Source organism: Scyliorhinus torazame, chromosome 5 (genome assembly GCF_047496885.1).
Source record: "Scyliorhinus torazame isolate Kashiwa2021f chromosome 5, sScyTor2.1, whole genome shotgun sequence".
Lineage (NCBI taxonomy): Eukaryota > Metazoa > Chordata > Chondrichthyes > Carcharhiniformes > Scyliorhinidae > Scyliorhinus > Scyliorhinus torazame.
In genome coordinates, this window is record NC_092711.1 from 103,708,987 (window position 1) to 103,727,877 (window position 18,891).

The window sequence follows — 18,891 nt, forward strand, 5'->3', positions numbered from 1 at the left end:
CCCCGAGACACACACACACCTGAGTGAGAGTGTTCCAGTGAACTGACTGTGGAAAGAGCTTTAACCAGTTACACAACCTGAAAAATTATCTTGTTTCCTCTTGTGGGAGAGTCTAGGACCAGAGGGCATAATCTCAAAGTAAGGGATCTCAAATTTAGGACAGAGATGAGGAGACATATCTTCTCTCAGAGGGTAGAGAATCTGTGGAATTCTTTAGCTGGGCAATCAAACTGTTGTCTAATTGTCCCGGCAGTTACCAGGCTCCTGTGAGCTCCTCCAGCTGTTATTTTAATGCCGACTTCAACAAACTATTTTAAGTAGGTTTCTATTCAATTAATTCATTGTGACTGTCACACAAACACATTTTCAGTCTGGAAACTTAAACCAGCTGCTTTACATTCAATCAGGAACATCACAGTTTTACACCAATCTCTGATTTTACAGCACGTTTCCAGCATTCACCATCGTTCTTCCTGACTCTAAACACAGTTGTAAAGGTGCTTCTGTTCCGTGTCTAGGAGCTCTGAACCATGGAAGAGAACAGCTGGGACACATTTCTCTCACACCTCAGGATTAACCCACATGGGGACTTTGCTGACAGTGAAGAGAGATGAGAAAGACCCAAGTGTCTTTTGTCCCTCTCAGTGTGACCCTGAAGGACTGTGTCCAGGCTGAAGTTCTGTTCCTGCCGTGTGATCCTCCTCCAGATTGTCCTTTCTGAGCTCCAGCCAGGTGCTGTTAAACACTCATGTGGGAAAGACAAAAATCTTCAATGTTTCAAACCAAGCTTATTTATTTCACATTTATTCAGAATATTAAACCTCATCAGCAGATTAAGACTGTCAAGAGTGAACCTGATTCAGTCCTGGACATAATTAACAGCATCAATAAGGGTAGAATCCAAACCTTGTAGTCGCTTGTGAACTCACTGGTGTGTTAGCAGGTGGGATGAGTGAGTAAACCCCCTTTCCACAGACGTTACAGGTGAACAGCCTCTCCCCAGTGTGAACTCGATGATGTTTCAGAAGATAAGATAAATGAGAAAATTCCTTCCCACATATGGAGCACGTAAACGGCCTCTCTCCACTGTGAACTCACTGGTGTGTCAGCAGGTTGGATAACTGACTGAATCCCTTCCCACACACAGGGCAGGTGAACGGCCTCTCCCCAGTATGAACTCGCTGGTGATTCAATAGGTTGGATGAACGAGTGAATCCCTTCCCACACACTGAGCAAGTGAACAGCCTCTCCTCACTGTGAACCTGCTGATATGTCAGAATGTTGTATGAACGTGTGAATCCCTTCCCACATTCAGAGCAGGTGAACAGTCTATTCCCTGTATGAAGTTGCTGGTGTATCAGAAGGTTGGATGAATTAATGAATCCTTTCCCACAGTCAGAGCAAGTGAATGGCCTCTCCCAGTGTGAATTCTCTGGTAGTTCAGTGGGGCACTTGGACGGCTGAATCCTTTCCCTCACATAGAGCAGGTGAACGGTCAGTCCCCAGTGTGAACATATTGGTGTGTTAGTGAATCCTTTTTGTTTTTAAAGCTCTTCTCACTGTCAGGGCAGTTAAAAAGTTTGTGATCAGAGTGAACAAGTTGATGTGTCTGCAGGTGGGATGACTGAATGAATCCTTTCCCACACAGGGAGCAGGATAACGGTCTCTCCCCAGTGTGAATATGTTGATGTGTCAGCAGATCCTTTTTACATTTAAAACTCTTCTCACCGTCAGGACATGTAAACGGTCTTTCATCAGTGTGAACAAGTTGGTGAGTCACAATGTGGGATGACCGAGTGAATCCCTTCCCACACACAGGGCAGGTGAATGGCCTCTCCTCAGTGTGAACTCGCTGGTGTGTCAGAAGGTTGTATGAATGGGTGAATCCGTTCCCACAAATGGAGCAGGTGAACGGTCTCTCCCCAGTGTGACTGCGACGATGAACTTCCAGTTGTGATGGGTAACTGAATCCCTTCCCACAGTCCGCACATTTCCACAGTTTCTCCATGGTGAGGGGTTTTTATGTCTCTCCCGGTTGGAGCTTTGTCCACACACAAACAGCCGTTTAATTTCTCCCTGCAGTGAATGACGTGATACATTTTTTGAGCCTGTGTAACTGGTTAAAGCTCTCTCCACAGTCAGTTCACTGGAACACTCTCACTCGGAGATGGGATGTATATCTCGGTGCTTTTGCAGTCGCACCGCTGAAACTGAACAGACAAATATTTCTCCTTCCAAATTCAAAGACTGATTATATTCAGCTCCTGATGAATCAAGTGACAGTCAGATTTCGATGTGATGTTTGGTTTGATTTTTCTGTCGGCCAATCCTCCACTTCCAATATCCTGTAAAAGGAGTTTACAAAAGTCATCACTCAGTCCAGGATAGAAATTCTGAACAGACAATTCTAGTTTCTCTGGAACATTTTTTCCTCTCTTGTTTCCCCAAAGCTGTAAATCCCCGTCCCACACACTCTCCCTCCTCCCTGGGCTGAAATCCAAACCCACCTCACCATCTGCACCATTTCTTTCCTCCACTCCCAGTTTTCTCCCTCCCTCTCCTCTGCCTGGGTTCAGTTCTCCAGCTCCTGTCTGCAGACTGACAATAAAACCAATGGGTCTTATTGGGGGGTTTGGGTTCTCACCATTGTCCCCGCTCGCGGCGGCTCTCATTCAGCCTCTGGGAACCGCACTCACTCTCACCGCGGCTGCGCTCAGCCCGGAGCAGCACCGCGCATGCTCCACACAGGGGGAGGGATGGGGGAGCGACTTCCGGGGACGGGACATTCTGACGCCTGCGCGTTCTGGCTCCTGTGACGAAGACAACATTCATACGCGCCGGGCATTCCGGGTAGCCTTATCCGCCATTATTCCATCACGTTCCTCAGGCTGATAAATTGGTTCCGGCACTTTTGATACAGATCAGGTGTCTGTACGGAATGGGGCGGCCGCATCGGTGTTTTTCTCTCTGATCGGTCCCTGTCATCTGATTCGGGGGCGATATGCCGAAGGGCGCCTGCGCGGCCGCGTCGTTCTCAGGTGCAGCAGGGCGCATGCGCGGCCGTCCAGGACACGGAAGCAGGAAGGGAGAATCTTGTGAATTTCTCTCCTGGACTGAGAGTGAAATTCCTTTAGAAAGAGGCGGATTTACTAACGGGAACTTCAATCCAAACATCACATCATCATCTGACAGAGTTACTCGATTCAACAGGACCTGAATATCATTGGGAGGTAAAATGGTTTGTCTGTTCTGTCCGTGGATAAGGATTTCAGATATCAGAGTGACTGGGAAAATTTAAATGACCATTCCAGGTTAAATTTGAGACTAATTACACCGATCACATTGGAGAAGTTAAATAATTTGCTGTTGTACTCTTATGTATGCAGGTACATTTTAAAATTACCACATTAGCATACTTGGCAGCTAAACTGGGCAAACTGCTGACCTTGTTAGTAGTGAGAGTTACTATCCCGGATTTTATTAAAGTTTGTTGTTCCTGTTGCATTTCATTCAGCTCATCGTGGCTACAAAGTAGGTATTCAGCCTAAACCCAATTTCCAGATTGTGGCCTGTAGCTTTTTAAGTTACATCAATTCAGATGTCTATCTAATTACTTTTTAAATGTTATGAGGGTTTCTGCCATCATTTCAGGCAGCATGTCACAGATCCTCACCACCCTCTGAACCTCCTAGTCCTTCCTTAAAACTCTGCCCCCTTTTATAAGTATCCCTCAACCAAAGGGAATTGGACCTTCCTATCCAATCTATTTAGATCCCTCAGACTTTAAAAAAAATATTAATTTATATATTTTTCTAATTAAGGGGCAATTTAATTTGGCCAATCGACCTACCCGGCACATATTTGGGTTGTGGGAGTGAAACCCACGCAGACAATGGGAGAATGTGCAAACTCCTTACAGACAGTGACCTGGGGCCAGAATCGAACCCGGGTCCCCAGCACGCAAGCACACAAGCACTGTGCCACCATGATCCCCAGAATTTTATATATTTAGAATAATCTTTATTATTGTCAGAAGTAGGCTTACATTAACACTGCAATGAAGTTACTGTGAAAATACCCTAGTAGCCACACTCCGGCACCTATTCGGGTACACAGAGGGAGAATTTGGAATGTCCAATTCGCCTAACAAGCACGTCTTTCGGGACATGTGGGAGGAAACCCATACAGACACTGGGAGAACATGCATTTTCTGTACAGTGTCCCAAGTGGGATTTGAACACTGGGACCCTGGTGCTGTGAAGCAACAGTGCTAACCACTGTGCTACCGTGCCACCCATAAAACAGTTCAGCTCAATGTTCTCAGATTAAAGAAGCTGAAGCGCCCAACGTGGGTCTAACCCACGGCCCTGGGATTAAGACTCCCATGCTCTACCGACTCAGCCAGCCAGGCTGCTTTTCAAAATTTCATTTTGGTCTCCCCTCAGTCTTTTCTGTTCCAAAGAAAACAGCCCCAGTTTACCCAAACTTTCCTCTGAGCAAACATTGTCAATTTCTGGCTGATGTTCTTAAATCCCCTCTGTACTCTCTCTGGTGCAATCTTCCTCTACAGGAATCTAGCTCTGGCCTAACTAGTCTTGTCCTGCCATTTATCATGTAATCCTTTGCCTTGTTTTCCCTCCAGCTTTTTCCTCACTATCAAGTGTTCAATTATTTTTGTGTCACAGGTAAACTTCTTCCTCATGTTCCTACATTTACTTTGAAATCAATGATGTAAACCAGGAGTGAAGGGCCCAGTACTGATTCCTTTGAAACCGGCACTGGAAACAGCCCTTTGATTTTCTCTATTCTTTATGGGATGTGAGTGTCACGGGCAAACCAGCTTGGTTGCCCATTCCTAATTGCCCTTAAACTGAGTGGCTTGCTAGGCAATTCAGAATTAACCACATTTCAGTGAGTTGGCCAGATCAGGTAACGCCGGTGCAGACTCGATGTACCGAATGGTCTGCTTCTGCACTGTAGATTCTATGATTAATTCTGACCTTGGGTCACTGTCTGTGTGGAGTTTGTACATTCTTCCTGTGTCTGCGTAGATTTCCTCCGGATGCTCTGGTTCCCTCCCACAGTCCACAGATGTGCAGGTTTGATGGATTGGCTGTGTTAAATTGTCACTGGGAGGGATTGCGGGGATTGGGTGGGGAATCCATCAAGGTAGGATGCTCTTTCAGAGGGTTGCTGCAGATTCGATGGGCCGAATGGCCTCCTTCTGCACTGAGGGGATTCTATGATTCTACATTGGGTCCAATGATGTGTTCACTCACACACTGCAGCCTGACTCTTATTATGGGAACAGACACTGTGTTTGTTACTCTCAAAGTGAGTGAATCCTTTGCTGTTTCTCCTCTGGGCCCCATCTCCACTATTATTGTCTGATTGTCTCACTGAGACTCTCACTGTTATTATTGGGCAATCAGCGAGTCAGACTGAGCCTGTGGCCGCTCTCACCATCTATAACCGTCACAATGCCCGGGTGATTGTCGGCAGCTCCTGACCAGTAGGAAGAAGCGGGGCGGGTCTGGAGGACCGAGTGAGGGCCACTGGTCCTCCAACCAATTGGAGTCAATGAGGGATGGGGTCCGCTGTGATTGAAGCATGCGCAGTATGGGTAAGTGCGAAGCATAAGGGCGTCTTCTTCAGATACCGGTAAGACGTCTTACAACACCAGGTTAAAGTAACAGGTTTGTTTCAAACACTAGCTTTCGGAGCACTGCTCCTTCCTCAGGTGATTCTTCGGATCCAAAATTGGTAAGAGGCAATAAACAATATGGAGGAAGCGAGAGATCACGGGGGTGGCCGGAAATGTTGTGTAAAGCTCTTGTAAGCCGCAAACCTCGGAAAACTTTACAGGACCCAGTTTGTACCGAGCGGGGCTGCAGCACGGTAGCACAGTGATTAGCACAATTGCTTCACAGCTCCAGGGTCCCAGGTTCGATTCCCGGCTTGGATCACTGTCTGTGTGGAGTCTGCACGTTCTCCCTGTGTCTGTGTGAAATGAAAAATCAAATGAAATGAAAATCGCTTATTGTCACAAGTATGCTTCAAATGAAGTTACTGTGAAAAGCCCCTAGTCGCCACATTCCGGCGCCTGTTCGGGGAGGCTGTTATGGGCTGTGTGGGTTTCCTCTGGGTACTCCGGTTTCCTCCCACAGTCCAAAGATGTGCAGGTTAGGTGGATTGGCCATGCGAAATTGCCCCTTAGCATATAAAATTGCCCTTAGTGTTGGGTGGGGTTACTGGGTTATGGGGATAGGGTGGAGATGTGGGGTTCTGGTAGGGTGCTCTTTCCAAGAGCCGGTGCAGACTCGATGGGCCAAATGGCCTCCTTCTGTACTGTAAATTCTATGAAATCTATGAGCTCCTCATGTTCGGCTCGGGTTAACGGCCGCCATTTTTATTGGATGTGCATCAGGGCGCATGCGCGTTTTGTCATCTTTGTCGGGGGGCGATGTTTCAATGAGTGGGAGGAGCTTGTTCCCCATTATTCAGAATGAGACAACTTGTCCATCAAACTGGATTAGTCTTTGAGTCCCAATGTCTTATTGATGATGCAAAGCGGTGGCAGAGATGGAAAGGAAAGGAAGCCAATCCTGCTCTCCGGATTTCACTGTCTTATTGGACATCCTGCCCCATGTGTCCAAAGCTCAGTGACTCTGTTCAGCCACATGAAGACCCAGGGAAGAAATTCACAACCCTGAGTAGACGTCACCCTCAAATCAGGGGACTGCTGATGACAAGAGGGTCAGTGTGCAGCGGGGGCATGAGGGGTCATCCTGGATCCATAAGCAGAAGGGAAGAATGTTGTGAATTTCTATCCTGGCCTTACGGTGATTAATTTTGGAAACTCCTTTTACAGATGATTAGTCGGGGAGGATTTACACTCAGCAAATTCAAGCCAGGCGAAATGTTTATCTTTCCTGAATTTAATTTCTGGACTGACAGTGGTGCCTTTGTAAACTTCTTTCACAGGGGATTAGAAAGGGATTCACAGACAGAAAACTCACAACCAATCCTCACATCAAATTCTAACACCACTGTTCGAGTTACCAGGAACTGGAGATCATCGACCTTTGTGGGTAAGCATTGAATTCCATATCATTATCGCTCACTGTATAAAATGTCTACCTACTATCTCCCCTGTAGATCTTGGTCACAATCTTAAATCTGTGTCCCGTAATCCTTTTACAATCTACTGATGGGAACAGTTTTGAAAAATCTTTTGTTGGGTTTGCCGTTGTCGTTTCTGGTGCCTGGGTCGATGCCGGGTGGTCCGTCTGGTTTCATTCCTTTCTCATGTTTTTGTTGTGGTTGAATCAGCTTGGACCAGTCCATTTAGGATCCAGAACACAATTGAAGTCTCCTCCAAGAATCAATTGATCTATATCCAGGTCTGGGATGGATTCCAACAATTTTTTTACAAATGTTTCGATGAGATCCCCTCATTTAAAAAAAAAGATAGAGAAGCAGAATTAGGCCATTCAGCCCATCGAGCCTTCGAGGTTGCTCTGCCATTCGATCATGGCTGATATGTTTCTCATCCCCATTCATCTTGTATTGTAGCTCTCTTGAAATGAATGCGAACATTGCATTTGCCTTTCTAACTGCCAACTTTCCTTTATTTGTTCTTGGGATGTGGGTGTTGCCTTGGCCCAATGTTACTAATCGTAATCAGTTCGCAAAGCATAATTTAAATCAAACATATCCATTTCAATAGTGGGTTTATTACCCAATATGCGTTGCAGCTGAGAATGTGCTCTATCCACATGACAGAAGCTTCTCGCACATGCACAGAGTCCGGCTGTGACTGGAGCATGCGGCGTTCGGGCTGTGACCGGCGCATGCACAGTTCAGGTTGACACTGACGTTGCAAGGAGCGGGAAAGAAACAATCGAGCGACTTCCAGGATTGGAGCCGTGGGTGGCCTGGGAGCGATAGAAGCTGCGGGGTGAGCCGGGAGGGTTCATAAATACCCCGTGGAGGCTTCAACTCCCGAGGAAAATGTTAACGGTCCCGACTTAAACAGCACCGAACAGAGTGAGAGCTGAGCGGTGACAGGCCCGGGTTACCGGCCGCCATCTTTACAGAGGACAAGGAGCCGCAGGGGGCATGCGCTGCGAGCCTGGACCGGATGCCAACTCTCCCGGATTGACTGACTGGAGTCTCCAGGATTTTATTTTATTGATTTGTGGGAGTCACTGGCTGGGCCAACGTTTATTGCCCATCCCTAATATCCCTTATACAGAGTGGCTTGCTCGGCCATCTCGGAGGGCATTTAAAGAGTCAACCACATTACTGTGGTTTGGAATCGTGTCGGCCAGACCAGGCAAGGACGGCAGATTTTCTTTTCTATTCATTCACGGGATGTGGGTGTCGCTGGCTGGGCCAGCATTCACTGCCCATCCCTAATTGCCCTTGAACTGAGTGTATCTCAGAGAGCATCTCAGAGAGTCAACCAGCTGACTGTGGATCTGGAGTCACATGTAGGCCAGACCAGGTAAGGATAGAAGATTTCCTTCACTGAAGGACATGAGTGAATCAGGTGGGTCTTTGCAACAACCAACAATTGTTTCAGGGTCTTCAATAGACTTTAAATGAATTCAAATTTAACCTTCTGTCTTGGTGAGAATCGTGTCTGGGAAATCATTACGACAGTAAAGAAGATTTTAATGTAATTTTCTTTGAACATTTCTCTTCAGTGGATATAAAAATATTGAAGATGGGGTAAAGGTTATTTGGCTGACAATCACTGTCCTGTAAGGTAGCAAATCCTTTTGCTTCCCAATTGGCCGAGGAAGGCAGTGTGTCACAAGGATGGATGTGTTGACCGATTAATGGCTGGAGGATGGCGGCAGGTCATGTGACCAAAGCTCCAGGAATACATTTAATCAAAGTTGATGAGGAGAGAATGTTGTGAATTTCTATCCCAAACCAACAGTGAGATTTCTGTAAATTTACAGGATACTGGAAGTGGAGGTTTAACAGACGGGAAACGCAAACCAAACGTCACATCGCGATCTGACAGAGTCACTCGATTCATCAGAACCTGAATATCAACAGCATCTGGGTGTGGAAGGTAAAAGGTTTGACTGTTCTGTCTGTGAGGGAAGATTTCAGGTCTCAGTGTGACTGGAAAAGCCCCGAGATTCACAAACCCTGGTTAGACCAAACCTGGAGAACTGTGTTCAGTTCTGGGCAACAAACCTGAGGAAGGATAGAATGGCCTCGGAGGGAGTGTAGCACAGATTTACCTGAACGATATCTGTCCCCCCCGGGGTTAAATTACAAAACTAGATTACACAAAAGAGTCAGAGACATGATGGTACAGAGAATGGCATTCGGCCCAGTGAATCCATGCCAGCTCTCTGGAGCAATCCAGTCAGTCCCATTCTCCTGCTCCCTGTATCTTCGCAGGTTTATTTCCCTCAGGTGTCTATCCAATTTCCTTTGGAAATCAAATGATTCATGGATCTATTTTCAAACTCCCTCATAGGCAGCAAGTTTCAGGTCATTGCCGCTCGCTGTGTGAAAACATATCTCATGTCACCTCATATCTCCTGTAACTTTTACATACAAACTCGGAACAGGCCACTCGGCCCCTCGAGCCTGCTCAGCATTCAATAAGATTGCGGCTGATCTCATTCGAACCTCAACTCCACATTCCTGCCTACCCCTGATGACCTTTCACCTCCTTGCTCATCAAGAATCTATCCAGCTCTGCCTTAAAAATATTCAAGGTCTCTGCTTCCACTGCCTTTTAAGGACGTGAGTTCCAAAATCTTACAACCCTCAAGAGAATAAAAAATCATCATCTCCATCTTAAATGGGCGACTCCTTATTTTGCTCTCATTCTCGCTTCTCCCACAAGAGGAAACATTCTCTCCACATCCACCCTGTCAAGTACCCTCAGGATCTTTTATAGTTCAATCCAGGTTTTACCCAAAACTTTAAATCTGTCTCCCTAGTGCTTGTACGATCAGTGAATGGAAACAGAGTTTCTTTGTCCACCCAATGGAAACCTGGCGTAATCTTGTGTCCCTGAATCAAATCTTCCCTCAACCTCCTTTGCTGGAACCATTCTGGTAAATCACCTCTGCACCTTCTCAAGAACCTTCACATCCTTCCTGAAGAGTGGTGACCAGAGCTTTATAAAGATTCATAGAATAGAATTAGAACCATAGAATTCCTACAGAGCAGAAGGAGGCCATTTGGCCCATCGAGTCTGCACCGATTCTCTGAAAGGACACCCTGCCTAGGCCGCCCCCCCCCCCCGACCCTCTCCTTGTAACCCCATAGCCCCACCTAACCTGCACATCCCTGGACACTACCGGGCAATTTATCAAGACCAATTCCACCTAACTTTCCCTTCTTTGTATTGGAGGAAACCTGAGCACCAGGTGGAAACCCACGCAGACACGGGGAGAAAGTGCAAACTCCACACACACAGTCACCAAGGCCGGAATTGAACCCGGGTCCCTGGCGCTGTGAGGTAGCAGTGCTAATCACCGTGCCACCAAAAGCATAGTGTCAGTGTCAATATTTCTATTTATGAAGCTCAAGGTCGAATATGCTTTGCCAACTACTCTCTTAATATGTCTTCTGGATATACAAAATCCCTCTTCGCCTCTTTCTCTCTCCTCCAAAAGAGGCCAATTGGGTTTTTATGACAATCCAACAGTTTTCATGGTCACTTTTTCCCAGTGCCGACCCCACAAGTGAGCAGATTTAGTCAGCTCAATTTCACAACCTGCCTTGTGGTCTTGTGGGTTCTCTCTCACTCCCTATTTTCTGTTTTTAAATCAGTTTCACAGGGTGTTCGAAGGGGAGGTTTCAAAGTTCGGAAACTCAAACCAAGCATCACATCAGGATCTGACAGAGATCTCTATTTATCACATCCTGAATATCATCGGAATATCATTCAACATGGAAGGAAAAAGCATCGTTCACAGTGGGGAGAAACCGTACATGATTTGTGTGTGTGGACGAGGATTCGCTCTATCATCAGGCCTCACAAGCCACAAATGCAATCACACTGAGGAGAAACCGTGGAAATGTGCGGACTGTGGGAAAGGATTCACTTCCCCATCCCAGCTGGAAGCTCATCGACGCAGTCACACTGGGGAGAGACCATTCACCTGCTCCAAGTGTGGGAAGGGATTCACTCAGTCATCCGACCTGCTTAGCCACCAGCGAATTCACACTGGGGAGAGACCATTTAGGTGCTCTTACTGTGGGACTGAGATCAAAAAGTCATCTCACCTCACTGCACATCAGCGAATTCACACTGGGGAGAGGCCATTCACCTGCTCAGAGTGTGGGAAAGGATTCACTCAGTCATCCCTACTCCTGAGACACCAGCTAGTTCACACTGGGGAGAGACCGTTTCAATGTCCAGACTGCGGGAAGTGCTTCAAAGGTTCTGGGGAACTGATGAGCCATCAACGTGTTCACACTGATGAGAAACCGTTCAGGTGCTCTCACTGCGGGACTGGGTTCAGGCAATCATCTTACCTCACTGTACATCAGCGAATTCACACTGGGGAGAGACCGTTCACCTGCTCCGAGTGTGGGAAGGGGTTCACTGAGTCATCTAATCTGTCCACACACCAGCGAGTTCACACTGGGGAGAGACCATTCACCTGCTCCAAATGTGGGAAGGGATTCACTAAGTCATCCCACCTGCTGAGTCACCAGCGAATTCACACTGGGGAGAGGCCATTCACCTGCTCCAACTGTGGGAAGGGATTCACTGAGTCATCCGCACTGCGGAAGCACCAGCGAGTTCACACCGGGGAGAGACCATTCGCCTGCTCCGAGTGTGGGAAGGGATTCACCACTTCATCCCACCTGCTGAGACACCAACGAGTTCACACTGATGAGAGACCTTTTCAATGTTCAGATTGCAGAAAGTGCTATAAAAGGTCTGGAGATCTGATGCGCCATCAACGTGTTCACACTGACGAGTGACCGTTCGCCTGCTCCGAGTGTGGGAAAGGATTCACCACTTCATCCCACCTCCTGAGACACCAACGAGGCCACAAGTAACCACAGTGATTGGATTTTGCTGTTCCTCACATTCAGGACTGAAACATGTTCATTTGGGTCTCTTTCTGCTGATAACAAACTCCAGCCTATTTACAGGGGCTAATATTCTGGCTAACAGTCAAATAAATTAGATTTGTGTGAAATACGCAGTGTGCTGAAATTTTTAAAATATCTCTGACACAAATTAGTTCCTTTTGAAGTACTCTCGCTCTCCCCTGTCTCTTCCGTCCTCACCTCAACAAGAAGTGTGAGGAGCTTGTGGATCTTCTTTGTGACTGAGATTGAGTAAATCCGATCAGCCGCCTCTGCTGCTTCCCTCCCTTCCACGAGCCCACCAGACCAAACTGTCTCTAAATGTCATCCTTTCCCGAGCCCTGAACCCACATCTTTCTCTAGTTTCTCTCCCATCTTCCCTCATGCCCTCTCAGAGCTCATCTTGTCCATGAAATCCAGCTCCTGCTCCATCGAGCCTATTCCCACTCAGCTACTGATCAGCCAACTCCCCTATGTCCATGGATATTGTCAACATTTCTCTCTCTTCAGGTACTGTCCCTCTGTCCTTCAAATCTGCCATCATCACCCCCTCAATAAAACAGGTCCTTGACCCTGCCATCCTAACAAATTACTGCCCCATCCCTCTCCACTCCAAACTATTCGATCATGTTGTCGCCTCCCAAATCTTTGCCCATCTTTCCCAGAACTCCCATGTTGGAATCCCTTCAATCAGGTCTCTGCCCTGTCACAGTGAAATACAAGAAACAAACAGAATCTTACCTGGAGAGAAGACAGACAATCCGGGAGCTTGGATGCAAGGGCGGCACGGTAGCACAGTGGTTAGCACTGTTGATTCACAGCACCAGGGACCAGGGTTCGATTCCCGGCTTGGTCACTGTCTGTGCGGAGTCTGTAAGTTCTCCCCGTGTCTGCGTGTGTTTCCTCCGGGTGCTCTGGTTTCCTCCCACAGTCCAAAGATGTGCAGGTTAGGTGGACTGGCCATGCTAAATTGCCATTGGTGTCCAAAAAAGCTAGGTGGGGTTACTGGGTTACGGGGATAGGGTGGAGGTGTGGGCTTAAGTAGGATGCTCTTTCCGAGGGCCGGTGCAGACCTGATGGGCCAAATGGCCTCCTTCTGCACTGTAAATTTGATAATTCGATGAGGTGAGATTGTCCTTTCTGAGCTGATTTTAAACATTCAGGCGGGAACTTGCTGCCCAGATACGTCTTCCTATTTAGATCCATCCCGATCTACATCCCTAAGGCCTTTTTCAAAGCACTAGACAAACTAATCATGGTGTTCATATGGGGGGGGGGGGAGTTGGGGGGCGAATGCTAGGATCCCAAAGAAGGTCCTAAAAAAACAAAATCCAGGGGTGTGTGGGGGGGGGGGGGCTACCCCTCCCAAACATACAATTCTACCACTGGCCGACAACGCTGAAGGGATAAGCGGATGAATCAAGGAGCCAGAAGCAGAGTGGGTGCGCGCGGAAGAGGCCTCCTGCAAGGGGACCTCCCTCTGGGCCCTCGCCACGGCGGCACTCCCAAACCCACCCAAAAAACACAACAGCAGCCCGGTGGTGATAGCCACCATCCAGTCCTGAAACCAACTACGGCCACAATTTGGCCTGAGCAAAATGTCGGACAAAGCTCCCATCTGCAACAACCATAGGTTTGCACCAGCGCTGACTGACGCTACCTTTAAAAAGTGGGGACAGGACGGAGGGACACTGACAGTCAGGGACCTATACACGGACGGCAGGATTGCAACAATGGACGAACTGACAGAGAAATTCCAGCTAGCCAGGGGGAGCGAGCTAAGGTACCTGCAACTCAAAAACTTCCTACGAAAGGAGACAAGGACGTATCCACAACCGCCACGACAGACATTACTGGAAGAGTTACTGGACGCAAGCATCCTAGATAAAGGCAACTGTAGCGACATGTATGCCCGATTGATAGAAAGGGCCGACACCGTATTGGACGCAACAAGAAGGAAATGGGAGGAGGACCTGGGGATCGAGATAGGGTGGGGACTCTGGAGCAAAGCACTGCATGGGGTCAACTTCACCTCCACGTGCGCAAGGCTCAGCCTGACGCAACTAAAAGTGGTACATAGAGTCCACTTAAGAACTCGTATGAGTAGGGTCTTCCTGGAGGTGGAGGATAGGTGGGAATGGTGCCAAGGAGGCCTGGCCAACCACACCCACATGTTCTGGTCTTGCCCCAGACTTGCGGGGTACTACCTCCTTCAAGAAGACCACCATAATACCAGTACTAAAAAAGAACAAGGTAGCCTGCCTCAACGACTAACGTCTGTCATCATGGAATGCTTTGAGCGGCTGGTCATGAGATGGATCACTGCCAGCAGCCCAGACGGTCTCGATCCAATGCAGTTTGCCTATCACCGCAATCTCACTGACTCTGCAATCAACACTCAAACACCTCGACAACAAGGAAACCTATGTAAGACTGCTGTTCATTGACTACAGCTCCGCCTTCAACACCATTATCCCAACAAGACTGATAACCAAACTCCGCAATCTTGGACTTGACCCCTCCCTGTGCAGCTGGATCCTCGACTTCCTCACCAACAGACCGCAATCTGTCAGGATAGGCAACAGCACCTCCTCCACAATAGTCCTCAACACTGGGGCCCCACAAGGATGTGTACTCAGTCCTCTACTGTACTCCCTATACACACATGACTGTGTGGCAATATTTAAATCAAACTCAATCTATAAGTTTGCGGATGATACGACTGTGGTGGGCCGTATCTCAAACAACGATGAATCAGACTACAGGAGGGAGATAAATCAGTTGGTTGCATGGTGTACCGAAAACAATCTCCCTCTAAATGTTGGAAAGACCAAGAACTGATCATCGACTTCAGGAAGCATAGCAAGACACGCACTCCCGTCTGCATCAATGGCTCTGAAGTGGAGATGGTCGATAGCTTTAAGTTCCTGGGGTCACCATCACCAACAGTCTGTCCTGGTCCACTAACGTTGATGCAACAGTCAAGAAAGCCCAACGACGTCTCTACTTCCTACGGAGGCTAAAGAAATTTGGCATGTCTGCATCAACTCTCACAAACTTCTACAGATGTGCGATAGAGAGCATCCTATCCGGCTGCATCACAGATTGGTCCAAGATCGCAAGAAACTACAGTGTGATGAACTCAGCCCAACGCATCACACAAGCTTGCCACTCCCAGATTCATCCTGTATACACCTCCCGCTGCCTCAGGAAGGCAGACAGCATTACCAGAGACCCCTCCCACCCAGACATTGCCTTCTTCCAGACCCTTCCTTCAGGCAGAAGGTACAGAAGTCTGAAGACTCGCACATCCAGACTTAGGAACAGCTTCTTCCCCACAGCTACAAGACTCCTCAACGACTGCCCCTCGGACTGATCCACTCCCTGTAAGAACTCCCTGTAATGACACCCTATGCTGCTCTGGCTCATGTATTTGCTTTGTTTGGCCCCTTGTTCCGCACTGTAACCAATCACTGTTTGTTGTTGTACTATTTGTCAATGTTCTCTGTTGATTATTCTTTTGTCTACTACTGTACGTACTGTGTACGTTCCCTCTGCCGCAGAAAAATACTTTTCACTGTACTTCGGTATATGTGACAATAAATCAAATCAATTTGAAGGTTGCCACTCAAGTGGATAGAGCAGTGAAGAAGGCCTATAGTGTGTTAGCGTTTATTAACAGGAGGCTGGAGTTTAAGAGCCGTGGGGTTATGCTGCAACAGTACAGGACCCTGGTGAGACCATATTTGGAGTATTGTGTGCAGTTCTGGTCACCTCATTATGGGACATATGTGGAAGCATTGGAAAGGTGCAAAGGAGATTTACCTGAGTGCTGCCTGGATTGGAGGGTAGGTCTTATGAGGAAAGGTTGAGGGAGCTAGGGCTTTTCTCATTGGAGCGAAGGAGAATGAGAGGCGACTTAATAGAGGTTTATAAGATGATGAGGGGGATAGATAGAGTGGACGTTCAGAGATTATTTCCTCGGGTGGATGCAGCTGATACAAGGAGGCATAACGATAAGAATCAGGGTGGGAGATATAGGAGGGATGTCTGAGGTAGGTTCTTTACTCAGAGAGTGGTTAGGGTGTGGAATGGACTGCCTGCTGTGATAGTGGTGTCGGACACTTTAGGAATTTTCAAGCGGCTATTGGATAGGCACATGGAGCACACCAGAATGACAGGGAGTGGGATAGCTTGATCTTGGTTTCGGACAAAGCATGGCACAACATTGAGGGCCGAAGGGCCTGTTCTGTGCTATACTGTTCTATGTTCCATGTACTGGACCCCCTTCTTCGAGGCAATGTCCAAAGTGATGGGGATGAGGGTGGATCCATGCCCGAATGTGGCAGTCGTGGGAGTATCAGACCAGCCAGATCTATTTCCGGGGAGGAGGGCGGACGCCCTTGCCTTTGCCTCCCTGATCGCCCGCCATAGAATCCTGTTCAGCTGGCGGTCAGCAGCACCACCCAAAGCTGCAGACTGGCTGTCCGACCTCTCAGAATCTCTGCAAATGGAGAAAATCAAATTCGCCATCCGAGGGTCAGACGACGGCTTCCACAGAACGTGGGAACCATTCACCCAATTGTTCCGAGACCTGTTAGTGGCAACAAACAAGCAGAAGAATAGACTGGTCGCCAAGAATCAGGGGAAAGTACCCGAGCCGGGCGGAAAGTACCTGAGGCGGGGGGAGAGAGGGATAGACCGTGGTGGGGGGGATAGCAGCTAAACCTAAGAGGAAAGAAAGGCTAATCACAGGAGAAGGGGAGGAGGTGGAAGAGGGAGGAGACAGGGAACAATAGAGGGGAACCAGTGAGGTGGGAGGAGGCAAGGGAATGATAGCCGGAAGTAGGGCACGTAAACAAGAACAAACTTGGCATCTACAGGAGCAGAGAACAAGGAAAATCCGTGCGAAAGACAGGACGAACGGCTGAAGCGGAGGTGATCGCAAGATGACGACGGCAGCGAAAACCGTCCGGGAGAAGCAAGCTACAGCACCAAAACCAGATCCATTCGCGTATTGCTCTCTGTAATTGTTCTGTATTTGTTTCCCCGGCGCCCAAATGTCTATGTTCCCACCCAGTTTCACCCCCCCTCCCCAAACAGATGCCTACTTATGTGCTAAAAACAATACTGCCAATTGTACAGAGCTGCTGTTGTTGAGCTAGCACATAATACCCTACCAGTCATTTTATTCTAACTTTTTTTTTGTTGCTGTTTGTTTTGTTTTTTGTGCGTGTTCCCTTCTCCTCTATGTATATATATATATGTGTGTATTCTATTTTGTGTACATAACGGTAAATATACTTTATTCAAAAACCCAATAAAAAACATTTATTTTTTTAAAAATTCACTCATTATCCAACCTAAAAACAAAACCCTTGACCCCATCATCTTGGCAACCTACCGCTCCATCTCCAATCTCCCTTTCCTTTCCAAAGTCCTTGTACTCGGTGTCCCCAAGGATCTGTCCTCAGCCCCTCCTATTTCCCACCTACACACGGCCACTAGGTGACATCATCCCAAAGCACCGTGTTAGTTTTCACATGGATACTGACGACACTCAGCTCTACCTCACCACTATCCCTCTCCATTCCCCCACTGTTACTAAATTATCAAACTGCTTATCCCACATCCAGTGCTGGATGAGCAGAAATTTCCGCCTATTAAAAATTTGGGAAGACCAAAGCCATTGTCTTCAGTCACCATTAGAAATTCCGTTCCCTAACTCCTGAGTCCATCCCTCTTCCTGGGAGCTGTCTGAGGCTGAACTGCACTCTGCACAATCTCCGGGTCCTATTTGACCCCAAGATGAGTTTCTGACCCCATATCGACCCCATCACTAATACCAGATATTTCAATCTCCATAATCTCACCTGTCTCCCCCTCCATCCCAGCTCATCTGCTGCTGAAACCCTCATCCATGCCCCTGTTATCTTTAGACTTGGTGAATCCAATACATTCCTGTCCACATTCACCCAGCACTGAAACATGAGATCATCCCAAACTCTGCTGACTGTGGGCTTTCTCACACCAAGTAGTCCTGTTCACCCATCACCCCTGTGCTCACTGACCTACACTGGCTCCTTATGTAGGACAGTCTTGATTTTAAAATTCACATCCTCTACCTTGTTTGCAAGTCCCTTCAGGGCCTTATCCCTCCCTATCTCTGTAATCTCCAGTTTTACAACCCTCTGAGATATCTGCACTCTGCTCACAAACAACAACAACAAAAAAAGTTAGAATACAATGACTGGTAGGGTATTATGTGCTAGCTCAACAATAATTAAAATTCCCCATTTAAATTATTCCACCATCAGTGTAGGGCCAAGGCCGGAAACTGTGAAATTCCCTCTCTAAACCTCTCCGTCAATGGTGCAATTTTAAACCGTGTAGAATCAAATATCCCAGCGGTGGTGGGGGTGAAGGGTGGTAAATGTCGACAATTGGGTGAGTAAGCTGTTGATCAAGATGTTTACAAAAAAAAGCTAATGGGGTCCTCAGTTTATTAATGTAGACATGGAGTGCAAATGCAAGGAAGCTATCGGGAATCTTTGTAAATTACTGATTACCCAGCAGTGTGGAAAATTACCCAGGTATGTCCTGTACACAAAGAGCAGGACAAATCAAACACAGCCCAATACTGCCTCATCAGACTTCTCTCAATCATCAGTAAGGTGATGGAGGGGCCATCAACAGTGCTATCAAGTGGCACTTGCTCAGCAATAACCTGCTCTTGGGTCATGTCTGTGCTGAGTCTGCACATTGAGTCTCCGGTTTCCTCCCACAAGTCCCGAAAGATGT

At 47.6% G+C, this 18,891-nt stretch overlaps 1 protein-coding gene and 1 long non-coding RNA gene across 5 annotated transcripts; one reads left to right on the plus strand and one right to left on the minus strand.

Annotated features, from left to right (window-relative positions):
* Window positions 1-773: 773 nt before the first annotated feature.
* On the minus strand, window positions 774-2,709 carry LOC140419294 (uncharacterized). 2 transcript variants are annotated; one of them, XR_011945680.1, is made up of 2 exons: window positions 2,645-2,709; window positions 774-2,345 (listed from the first exon to the last, which is right to left on the minus strand). It is a non-coding gene; the product is annotated as an uncharacterized lncRNA (long non-coding RNA). The 2 variants fall into 2 exon arrangements; XR_011945679.1 differs by having other exon boundaries at window positions 2,508-2,705.
* A 55-nt stretch (window positions 2,710-2,764) lies between these two features.
* On the plus strand, window positions 2,765-12,200 carry LOC140419298 (uncharacterized). Of its 3 annotated transcripts, none has more exons than XM_072503133.1 (4): window positions 2,765-3,230; window positions 6,985-7,091; window positions 8,973-9,095; window positions 10,816-12,200. In XM_072503133.1, the coding sequence occupies exon 4, from the start codon at window positions 10,936-10,938 to the stop codon at window positions 11,977-11,979; it is 1,044 nt and encodes a 347-aa protein (XP_072359234.1). In that variant the 5' UTR covers window positions 2,765-3,230; window positions 6,985-7,091; window positions 8,973-9,095; window positions 10,816-10,935; the 3' UTR covers window positions 11,980-12,200. The 3 variants fall into 3 exon arrangements, with proteins under 3 accessions (XP_072359234.1, XP_072359233.1, XP_072359235.1); XM_072503132.1 differs by having other exon boundaries at window positions 8,973-9,088; XM_072503134.1 differs by lacking the exon at window positions 6,985-7,091 and having other exon boundaries at window positions 8,973-9,088.
* The last annotated feature ends 6,691 nt before the right edge of the window (window positions 12,201-18,891 follow it).

Excerpts from the sequence above, each read along its gene's own strand:
- LOC140419298 (XM_072503133.1), top strand. The coding sequence starts at position 10,936 with ATGGAAGGAAAAAGCATCGTTCACAGTGGGGAGAAACCGTACATGATT.